At 36.3% G+C, this 12,084-nt stretch overlaps 1 protein-coding gene across 1 annotated transcript in view; it reads left to right on the forward strand.

The window, feature by feature from the left end:
• Positions 1–12,084, forward strand: part of IRAG2 (inositol 1,4,5-triphosphate receptor associated 2) — a 91,176-nt gene that overhangs the window by 72,756 nt on the left and 6,336 nt on the right. The window contains 5 exon segments of the mRNA XM_059935466.1: positions 369–423; positions 509–536; positions 802–942; positions 5,574–5,708; positions 11,705–11,852. Of these exon segments, the coding sequence (XP_059791449.1) occupies positions 369–423; positions 509–536; positions 802–942; positions 5,574–5,708; positions 11,705–11,852 (507 nt within the window).

The raw sequence follows: 12,084 nt of genomic DNA on the forward strand, positions 1-12,084 counted from the left end.
CCTTGGTCCGCAGGAAAACCAGGGTACCAGCTGAAGCTATGCATTTGACCATGGAATCAAATCAAATAAACATTCAAACGCAGAAAGAACAAATTGGGCTGTCCCTTGACTCTGAGACATCTTCAGGTTTTCAAAGACTATTCACGTGCTGAAGTGTGAGCCAATAATTTCAACATGATTGTGATCCCCAAAGCGTAGCATAACATTATCTTATATTTAAGCAAATGCATTATTAGCTGGTGATCTTCTCAGACATATTTCAATGAACGCCTTTGTTTAGTGGAGGGAGGCCATAACCACATTGGATTGAATGTGCCTGTAGCTGTTAAGCCTGTTTAACCAAATACTATCTTATTGTCTTTTAATAGGCACTGCTGTTTCCTCTCTTCCTGTGAAATCAGTTAACTTTAGACAAAGTGACAAGTAAGCTCCTCCTCATACAGCATGCTCACATTTTTTGCTTTTCTGTTGAACTATGTTTGAATAAGTTCTTTCTCTTATCTTACAGCACTTCTGCTAATGAGAAGGAGGTGGAGGTAAGTTTCAAGCAGATGTTTTTTCCTTTAGTAAAAAAATACGTGTTTCAGATTCACTCGCCTGCAGTCCCTGCGAGCTTTTGCACGCGCTTATCGTACGTTTGGTGTCTGTCTGGCTTGGCCATGAAAGCGCAGGGAAAGCCTATGCGTGCCAGCATTATTTCACTGGGAGGAGAAAGAAATGCCTCAGTGTAATTTGGTATTAAACTGGAAATTTGACTACATCCAATATTCTCTCCTCACCCTCACATTATTTTGACAACAGGCCGAATTTCTCAGGTTATCTTTGGGATTTAAATGCGACTGGTTCACCTTGGAGAAAAGAGTGAAGCTTGAAGAAAGATCCCGTGACTTGGCAGAAGAAAATTTGAAGAAAGAAATCACTAACTGTTTAAAACTGTTAGAGGTGAGACTCATAACATTTGGGGACTACACGTTCGGTTGTATTATTAACAAAGTTTTCAAAATTACGTTAGAGTTTACTTGTATGACTAAAACCAGCACTAGGTACCAAGCCCTGCCTGACTCAAATGTGAATAAATAGGAGGTAAGAATTCAGGATCAGGCTAAGATAAAAGGTTCACCAATAGAAGGGTATAAGCAATAAAACAAATAAATGTCGTTTAAAGTAGTTATGTGAATCTTCTGCCATCTCTCTGTATCTTCAAATAGATTTCAGGCAGAAGAGTAATTACGCAGAAAACTGAGCAATAGGAGATAATATCAATGTTAAGCTTCAAAGAAGAGAATCAAAAGACGATTTCCATTTAATTAACTGAAAAAAGAGAATGGTGACATTTCAGTCTTGTCAGATAATGGGCAAACCTTCTGTAAGGTACACAGAAGTGTAGCAACTACTATTATTCTTCTGCTTTGTGAAGTCACCATAAATATATGGATGGGTTGGAAAATTAAGGGGGTTCATTTTGGAAAAAGAAAATAAAAATATAGAAACCATATTCTGTTTTTTACTGTGGTTAAAAAAACACATAATGTAAAATTTACCATATTAACCATTTTAAGTGTACATCAGTAGTGTTGAGTATATTCACGTTGTTGTGAGATAGATCTTCAGAACTTTTTCATCTTGCTTACTGAAACTCTATAGCCATTAAACTATTCCCCTTTTGCCCTTCTCTCAGCCCCTGGTAATCACCATTCTACTTTCTGTTTCTATGAATTTGACTACTTTAGATAGCTCATGTAAGTGGAATCATATAGTATTTGTCTTTTTGTAACTGGCTTATTTCACTTAGCATAATGTCTTCAAATTCATCCATGTTGTAGCATGTGGCAGGCTTTCCTTCCTTTAAGGCTGAATGAAATATTCCATTGTATGTATATACCACATTTTGTTTATCCATTCATTTATTGATGGACATTTGAGTTACTTCCACCTCTTGGCTATTGTGAACATTGAACATTGTTGCTATGAACATGGGTGTGCAAATATCTCTTCAAGACCCTGCTTTCAATTCTTTTAGAAATATGCCCAGATGTTGGATTGCCGGATCATATGGAGTTCTATTTTAAGTTTCTGAGGAACCACCATACTGTTTTGCACAGTGGTGTTACCATTTTACAATCCTACTAACAGTGCACCAAGGTTCCAATTTCTCTACATCCTGGCCAACATGTTATTTTCTGTTTTCTTTTCTTTTTTTTTTTTAATTAATTAATTTATTTTTGGCTGCATTGGGTATTTGTTGCTGTGTGCAGGCTTTCTCTAGTTGCAGTGAGCGGGGCTACTCTTTGTTGTGGTGCACCGGCTTCTCATTGTGGTGGCTTTTCTTTGTTGTGGAGCATGGGCTCTAGGCGCACGGGCTTCAGTAGTTGCAGCACATGGGCTCAGTAGTTGTGGCTTGTGGGGTCTAGAGCACAGGCTCAGTCATTGTGGCGCACAGGCTTAGTTGCTCCGCGGCATGTGGGATCTTCCCGGACCAGAGCTCGAACCCGTGTCCCCTGCATTGGCAGGTGGATTCTTAACCACTGCACCACCAGGGAAGTCCCTATTTTCTGTTTTCTGATAGTAGCCATTTAATAGGTGCAATGTGGTATCTCATTGTGGTTTTGATTTGCATTTCTCTGATGATTAGTATTGTTGAGCATCTTTTCATATGCTATTGGCCATTTGTATATCATCTTTGGAAAATGTCTAAGTCCTTTGCCAATTTTAAAATAGGATTTATGATTTGCAAATATTTTCTCCCATTACATAGGTTGCCTTTTCATTCTGTTTATTATGTCCTTTGATGCACAAAAGTCTGTCAGTTTGATGTAGTGCTATTTGTCTATTTTTGCTCTTGTAACCTATGCTTTTGGTGTCATATTCAAGAAATCATTGCCAAATACGATGTCATGAAGATTTCCCCCTATGTTTCCTTCTAGAGTTATATAGTTTGGGGTCCTACATTTAGGTCTTTAATCCATTTTGAGTTGATTTTTGTATATGGTGTAAAATAAGAGCCCAACTTTACTCTTTTGCAGTTTTCCAACATCATTTGTTAAAGAGACTTTCCTTTCCGCATTTTGTAGTCTTGGCACCCTTGTCAAAGATCATTTGACCATATATGTATAGGTTTATTTCTGGGCATGCTATTCTGTTCCACTGGTCTGTCTTTATGCCAGAACCATACTGTTTTGGTTACTGTATCTTTGTAATGTGTTTTGAAGCCAAGACATGGGATACCTTTATCTTTGTACTTCTTTTTCAAAGTTGTTTGGCTCTTCGGGGTCCTTTGAGATTCCATATGAATTTTTCAATTTCTGCAAAAAATGCCTTTGGGATTTTGATAGAGATTACATTGAATCTGTAGATTGATTTGAATAGTATGGACATTTTAACAAAATTAAGTCTTCCAGTCCATGAACACAGGATGCCGTCCCCTTTGTGTCTTCTTTCATTTTTTCAGCAATGTTTTGTAGTTTTCAGTGTACAAGTCTTTCATCTCCTTGGTTAGGTTTATTCTCAACTGTTTTATTTTTTTGGATGCTATTGTAAGTGGAATTATTTTCTTAATTTCCTTCTTAGATGGTTCACTGGTAGTGCATAGAAATGCAATTGATTTTTGTCTGTTGATTTTGTATCCTACAACTTTGCTGAATTTTTTTATTAGTTCTAACAGTCTTTTTGTGGAATCTTTAGGGGTTTCTTTATGTAAGATCATGTTATCTGTGAACAAAGATCATTTTACTTCATTCTTTCCAATATGGATTTTTTGAATATACTTTTTTACTTGCCTAACTGCTCTGGATAGAACTTCCAGTACTAAGTTGCATAGAAGTGGTGAGAGTAGGCATCCTTGCCTTGTTTCTGATCTTAGAGGAAAAACTTTCAGTCTTTCACCATTGAGTATGATTTTAGCTGTGGGTGTTCATATATGGCCTTTATTATGTTGAGGTAGTTTCCTTGTATTTCTGTTTTTTTGAATATTTTTATCATGAAAGGTGTTGAATCTTGCCAAATGCTTTTCTTATCAATTTAGATGATCATGGGATATTTATCCTTCATTCTGTTAATGTGGTGTATTGCACTGATTGATTTTCATATGTTGAGCCATCCTTACATTCCAGGAATAAATCTCACTTGGTCATGGTGTATAATCCTTTTAATGTGCTATTGAATTCAATTTGCTAGTATTTTGTTGAGGATTTTTACATCACTATTCATAATGGATATTGGTCTGTAGTTTTCCTGTAATGTTGTTGTCTGGCTTTGGTATCAGGGTAATTCTGGCCTCAGAGAATGAACTTGGAAGTGTTCCCTCCTCTTCAATTTTTTGCAAGAGTTTCAGGAGGATTGGTATTAACTCTTCTTTAGCTGTTTGATAGAATTCTCCAGTGAAACCATCTGGAACTGGACTTTTCCTCTTTGGGAGATTTTTTTTTTTTTTATAACTGCTTAAATCTCCTTACTAATTATAGGTCTACTCAAAATTTCTATTTCTTCATGATTAAGTTTTGGTAAGCCATATTCTGTTTGACTAACAACTAATATATGCTCTTCTCTTTCTAACTAATGGTGGTTATTTAAACTGCAGTAAGAAACTGTATGTTTGACAATGGTCATTCCAGTTGTTAGCAACTTTCCAGTTGCAACTCATACATATCTGCCTGTTTCAGAAGTGGCTGCTATTCATTGAGCATCTACTGTGTGACAAGCAATTGGCATCTATTACCTCTCATGTCACAATATTCCTGGAAAGAAGATGTAGTTGTCTCCATCTGACAGATGAGGAAAAAGCAAATCAGAAAGCTTGATATTATAACATTTGTAGAATTAAGATGCAATTTATAGTCAATGATGCCTTATGGTTTTATTGGCAGCACTTTTCTTTTCTGATGCTATACAAAATTTATGGTATTTTAGACATGGGCAAGTATTAGAAATTTGCTTATGATCACACAACTAATGAGCAATGGCTTGTTGGCTTCCAAATATGCTGTTCTCTTAATTCTTTCTCCACTCCAGTGAAACAGATGGCCTTCCATCTGGAAAGCCGTCATCTTCGTTCAAGGGCACAGGTTTGAGATAAATATTCATAAGGCAATGAATGTGTACCGGCCTAACCAGCCCAATCTCACCTTGTCGTCAATGGAAGAGCAAATACAGTAATCAGAGTCATATCTAATTCGAGTATATTTTTACTACTTTTCTTAAAAGTTCAAACTATGATCTTCATATAGTGCATTCAGTTCATTTATAGGTATAATTTCTTTACCATTGCCAATTAATTACATCCCATCCTATTAATTGTAGAAGAAAGATATAAACACACATGAAGGAGTAGCAAATTTGGGAAGTAAAGAAGGAAGGGATCAAAAATAGTTTAAAAGGCTTTGTGAATACCTGCATAGGTCTACCTCATAACCAACGAAGGTATCAATATTTCAGTATCATTCATTATTGGTCTTTGCTGCTGCTTTTCACCTTCCACAATGATAATAGATTCATGTGCATTTACAATATAGTCAGTGTTAGAATCACTTGCTGAATACTTGGGTTGGATACTTTTTAATACTTTACTTTCTGTGCAGTCTTTAACACCTCTTTGTGAAGATGACAGCCAAGCCCAGGAAATCATTAAGAAGCTGGAGAAGAGTATAACGTTCCTCAGTCAGTGCACAGCACGAGTGGCCAGTAGGGCTGAGATGTTAGGAGCCATTAATCAGGTAATTTGTCTCCCTTTCTCCAGTTACAATGAAATTACTAAAAGTGGATTACATTTCTAGGAAAAAACTATATTTGATCATTTCAGAATGTTCTTGATATTTTCCTATTTTAAACAATGCTACAATAAATATCCTTGTTTATGCATCTTTGCACACTCATTCATAGAGAAGTAGATTTTCAAAATTTTCTTTGTGGGAAAATCTGGGGAGACTTTAAATTTTTGAATCTCTACCTAAACAAACTTGTTAAAATATATTTTCCTAAGAAGGAGACATTTCACTGTGATGATAGTTTTACTCTGAACATTTGTTATACACTTCTAATGTTCTAGTTTCTTTTTAACCCCTCGCCAGGTAGTAATATTCTTTGTTTTATTTTTATTAAAGTTACGTATGTGCATAGCTTTTTTAAAAAAAGTCAAGTAGTTCTCAAAGCCTTCTTATCCCATTTCACATGTTCCAGAGCAACAACTTTCAACTCTTTTGGTTTGTTTTTTATTAATATTCATATCTCCAAATAATATGCTTATACTGTCACTAAGTGATTTATTTTCAGTTTTAGATAGTTATTGGTTTCCTACTAAAAAGATGAATATTTATTTATCAATCGTTCCCCCTCACACCTTTTCACTGTCTTTCACCTTATTGTTGATCTCTCTTCTTTCCTAACCAAGCTTAAATTCCATGGTCAAACACAACATTTGCTCCCTTGCACGAACCCTCAACACTTTTCCTTCTCTTGTTTTCTTTTAATCATTAGGAAAATCTACAACCTTGTTTTAAGTCCACTTCTCCACCTGATTATACCTGCATAGCTGGAAAACCTCACACCTCTATGCTGACTGAGTTCCTTTGAAATTCATCGCAAACCTCAAGTGGTCCTTGGGGCTTCCCATCTTTCACACTTTCTCCTTTCTCCTCAAATCACCATCATGTCCTCCCCTCTCTCTCTGTCAAATAATGACTTTGCTTCTTAACTCAGTAAGAAAGTTGAGGCAGTCAGAAGGGACCTGCCAAAAGCTCTGAACCTACAAGCACCTAAACCCTTGACATTGCCTTCCTTCCTGGTACGAAAGATGAGTTGTCTCTCATCCTATCCATGGCTAACCGTCCCACCTGTATATAAGATCTCATCCCTTCTAAATTACTCAGAATCTTGGGCCCCAGTTCTCCCTGCACTCTTCCATCTCCAGTTTTTCCCCACGCTACTGAATCATTCCCATCAACACACAAATACGTTGTTTTTAAGACAGGAAAAATAACACAAAACAAACACAAACAAAAAACATCTTTCACTCTTTCTCCTTTGGCTACCACCCTGTTTCTCTGTTCGCATTTTTAGCAAATCTCCTCAACAGAATTGTGCTCACTGTTTCCAATTTCTCTCCTCCCAGTCTCTCTGAAACATATTCTAGTCAGCCTTAACCTCCTCATTTTCCTTAACCTGTCTGCTACATTCAACACGGCTGAGCTCTTCCTCCTCCTGGAAACACTCTCCTCACTTGGTTTCCAGGTACCACAGTCTCCTGGTCCTTCTCTCTACATCATGGGCCAATCCCTTCCAGACTCCTTTATGGGTCCCATCCTTTCTCCCAGCCCTCTTAATCTTGATGGGCCCCAGAGATTCACCTGTGCACGTCTGATTTCCATCGTCACTCAATTCCCATACTATCCCATGTAGTCAACTGATGACTCCCCAATTCACACACTTATCCCAAACCTCTGCCATGAGTTTCAGACTAGAATCTGCTACTGTTGATGTAGCTTGGAAGTTTGATAAACAACTTAAGCTTAACACATCCAAAAATAAACTGTTGACGGTCCCTCCAAAAACTGTTCCGCACATAGTCTCCTTACCTCAGTAAAGGGCAACTCTGTCCTTCCAGTTGCTGGGGCTGGAAAACCTTGGGGGTAATTCTCAACACGTTTCTCTCACACGCCACATCTAATCCTATGGACAATCCTATTCACTTTACCATCAGAACATGTCTGGAATTCAACCACTCATTTCCTTCTCCACAGCTACCACCTTAATCTACGCCACCATTCTATTTTTCCCCAGATTACTACAATATCTTCCTACATGGTCTTCTTGTCTCCAGCTAAGTCCAATCCCCACACCACCCCCATAGTCGCTTCTCAATAAAACAGTCAGAATAATCCTTTTAAAACTTAAGCCAGATCATGCTACTTTTTTTTTTCATGTTACTTATTGGTTCAAAGCCCTCCAGTGGCTCCTCATTTTTTTCAGAATAAAACCCAAAGTCCTTATGATGGATTAGAAAGATCTACATGATTCCCCTGCCTTCTTACCCCTTGGACTTTATTTTCTGTGACTGTATTCCTGGGTTATTGCACGCCAGCCACATGGGACTCGTTTCTGTTCATCATGCTGCCAACTCAGGCCCCCAGTCCTAGCTGTTCCCTATGCCCAGAATATTTTTCCTCCAGGTGTCCACATGTCTTAGCCCTCACCTTCTCCAAGTCTTGTTCAAATGTCACCTTCATAGAATAACCCAGCTGACCACCTGAGCTCCCTTGTAAAATTTCAACCCCTTCCACCCCAGAGCTTCTCATCCGCCCTTTCCCTGTCTTTTTTCATAATGCTGATAACATTTTAGCATATTATTATGTTTTACTGATGTCTTATTTGTTGTCTATCTCCTCCTGCTAGAATATAAGCTCCATGAAGGCAGGAATATGTGTCAGTATGGCTCACTGCTTGTCTCCCCAATGCCTAAAATGTGCATAGCAAGTACTTAAAAAGTTTTTGTTAAATGAGGGAGTATATGACAACAAAAGCAAAAGCAATAGCAAAAGAATAGATAAATTGGACTTCCTCAAAATTAAAAACTTTTGTGTATCAAAGGACATTATCAAGAAAGTGAAAAGATAATCTACAGAATGGAAGAAAATATTTGAAGATCATGTATCTGATAACGGTCTAGTATTCAGAATATATAAAGAATGCTTGCAGCTTGACAGAAAGAGAAACAACTCAATTAAAAAATTCAAATAAGACTTGAATAGGCATTTCCCTAAAGAAGATATACAAATGGCCAATAAGCACATGAAAAGATGCTTAATTATTAGGGAAATGAAAATCAAAACCATAATGATATACCTCTTCACACCCACTAGGATAGCTATAATAATAGAAAAAGAAAGGAAGGAAGAAGGAAAATAACTAGTGTTGACAAGGATGTGGGGAAATTGCAATATTATTATCATATTATTAATATATTATTTAGCCATTAAAAGGAATGAAGTGTTGATACATGCTACAATGTAGATGAATCTGGAAAAATTTATGCAAACTATAGGTGCTAGACACAAAGGTCACATATTATATAATTCTATTTATATATACTATCTAGAATGGGTAAATCTTTAGAGAAAGGTAGAAGATTGGTGTTTGCTAGGTTTTGGTGGGGAGGGGTGAGTGGGGAGTAATTGCTTAGTGGGTATGGGGTTTTGCTTTGGGGTGATAAAAATGTTTTGGAACTAGATAGAAGTGGTGATTGCACAACACTGTGAATGTACTAAATGCCACTGAATTGTTCACTTTAAAATAGTAAATTTTATATTGTGAATTACACATCAATATAAAAAAAAGAAAAAATAAAATGAATGTATTTTGTCAGGTTCAAATTCAAACAAAACTGTAAATAGATGTTTTTGAGACAATTGGGGAAATTTGAATATGGATTAGATGATACGATGTTTCTGTTAATGTTGTTAGAAGTGATCATGGCATTGTGGTTATTTAAGACAATACACTCCTATTTTGTTTTTTTTTTAGATACTTACTGAAATGTTTATGAGTAAAACAACATGATGTCCATCACCTGTACTTAAAAAGAAATAGCATTCAAAATTTGAGATGAAACTCATATAGCAAAATGTTGGTGGTTCTTGAAACTGGTTAATAGATATGTGTGGGCTTATTGTGTACATTTTGTGTCTGTTGAAATTATCATAATAAAAATTTTTTAATTAAAAAAAGTGGATGAATAATATTAGATCTATATTATCTGTAAACATTATTACGCCCGTGTAAAGTCTATTCATAGCAGAGACAGTAGTCTGTTATGATGTCTTTTCCTTCTTTGCACAATGTTCATGTTCTTCGTGGAGTTAATCATTTTCCTTTGCCATGATTGTTATGCTTAGTCTTCTATTTACTTATCTCTAATTTATTCTCAGCCTCTCCCAGGGAGTCTAGATCTCACAATACATTCAAACTCATCAGGTATTCTGGCAATTTCTTCATTGAGATGTTGCTTCCAGAGATTTTTGACCTGTCAATCTCAACTGACTGTTCTTCAGGCTCACCACAGAAGTCTTAGGAATTCTTAAATGAAGATTTCTTTCACTTCTTTCTTGAGTTGAATCCCATTTCCTGAATCCCATATCTCCTTCTTTGCTGGTTTACTTTTTTATTTTGGTGGAACATCTCACGTGTTTTTCTGAGGGAAAGAATGCCTGGGAGGTAAACTTTTTAAAATGTTATATAACTGAAAATGGCTTTATTCTTTATGACTTTATGGTAGCTGGGTGAAGGATTCTAGGTTAGAAATCATTTTCCTCATAATTTTTCATCTTCTTCTTAGCTTCTGGAGTTGCTATCAAACTTTGATGCCATTCTGACTCTTGAACTTTTGTTTATAACCCCTTTTTACTTTCCAGAACCTTTTAGGATATCCTCTTACCCCTACTGTCCTTCCTTGGCATGGGTTTATTTTCCACCACTGTTTTAGGCCCTAAGCTGGAAAGTTATTTCTTGAGTTCAGACATTTTCTTGAACTGTTTCCTTTTCTACATTTGATGGAATTTTTCTACATTTTCTATACTTCTTGAATTCCTTTCTCCTGAACTGGTCCTTTCTTGTCTGTTTTCTACATTTTTGTCTTTTTGCTCTAGTTTCAGAGAAATTTCCTCAACCTTATCTTGAAACTCTTCTCTTAAGTTACATATTTTTTATCATATTTTTAATTTCCAGACTTTTAAAATTCTCAGAATGTTGCTTTTTAATATCTCGTTCTTATTTCATAGATGCAATACTTATTCTTACTTTTCTGAAGATATTGATAGTATTGAAATTTTAGTTTTTTTTCTTTTTGTTTTGATTTTCTTTTCTCAGGCTAGAGGCTTTCCTCTGACTAGTGATGATCCAGTATACAGCTGACTGGGAGCTCTGTATATGTTGGGTGGGGAAGTTTCTTGTTGGCTCTGAACTTCACACAAGCTAGGTTGTGTCACTGGGATACTCTTAACGTTGGTAGTTTTAAGACTGTCATCTTGCAATGTTAGATTCCTCAGAGAAAAGTCTTCCAACTGCCAGCCTTGAGAGTATAAGCTTGGCTACAAGTGTTTGATAGTTGGAAGAATAAGGCTCCATATCTCTAGATTCAATATATATATAGACTTTTTTGCTTAAATCTATTCTTTTCTGTATGATCCACTCACCATCAACTATTTGTTACTGCTCAATCCACAGACACTCTGGTTAACTCTCTCTAGATAGCCAGCTTTTGTAGTCTTTCACCGAAGTGGTAGAGGGGCTCAGCTGACCTGAGTAAGGGAGGGGATCTGTGGATCTAATCACTTTTTACACAGATTTTCAACCATTTCTTCTGTTCTGTCTTCAAGCTTAATTCCAAAGGCACCACTAATTCCTGAGAATTTGCAGCTTTCTGTGGTATAACCCAGGTGGCTTCTAGGCTTTTCTTACTGCCTTTTTTAGGGTTCAGATTTTCAGGTCTTAGTCATTTACCACCGGTCCTTCTACTTGGCAGGTGTTCAAAAATTTGTTATATCCTCTTCCGTTCTATTTACCCTTGTCTACTCATGCCTTAAAAAAAACCCTTGTCATTTTTGTAGCATTTAAGGATGGAGTGAGGATAAGTGCGTGTGTCTAATTCACTGTCTTTTAACTGGGTATCAAGAATAGTATTTTCAATGTAAATTTGTTCTTTTTTTTTTTTTCCTGCTAGGAAACCCGGGTTAGTAAAGCCGTCGAAGTGATGATTCAGCATGTAGAAAATCTGAAGAGAATGTATGCCAAAGAGCATGCTGAATTAGAAGAACTAAAACAGGTTCTTTTGCAAAATGAAAGGACTTTTAACCCTCTTGAAGATGAAGGTAATAAAAGTTTAAGATAATTGTATCAGTTATGTTTTTCTAACTTTCTTCTTTTTCATTCTCTCTTACTAATTCTTATTATATAATGTCTTTAGTATAAGACCCTTATGTTAAGATTATATTAGAAGGATATGATATATAGGAGAATATAAGAAATAACTCATTCCTGTTATTTATATAGCCCAGAGTAAGATGTCAGTTAGAGAACAAATTAGGAGACAAGATGGATTTT

The sequence above is a fragment of the Balaenoptera ricei genome, chromosome 10 (genome assembly GCF_028023285.1).
Source record: "Balaenoptera ricei isolate mBalRic1 chromosome 10, mBalRic1.hap2, whole genome shotgun sequence".
NCBI lineage: Eukaryota > Metazoa > Chordata > Mammalia > Artiodactyla > Balaenopteridae > Balaenoptera > Balaenoptera ricei.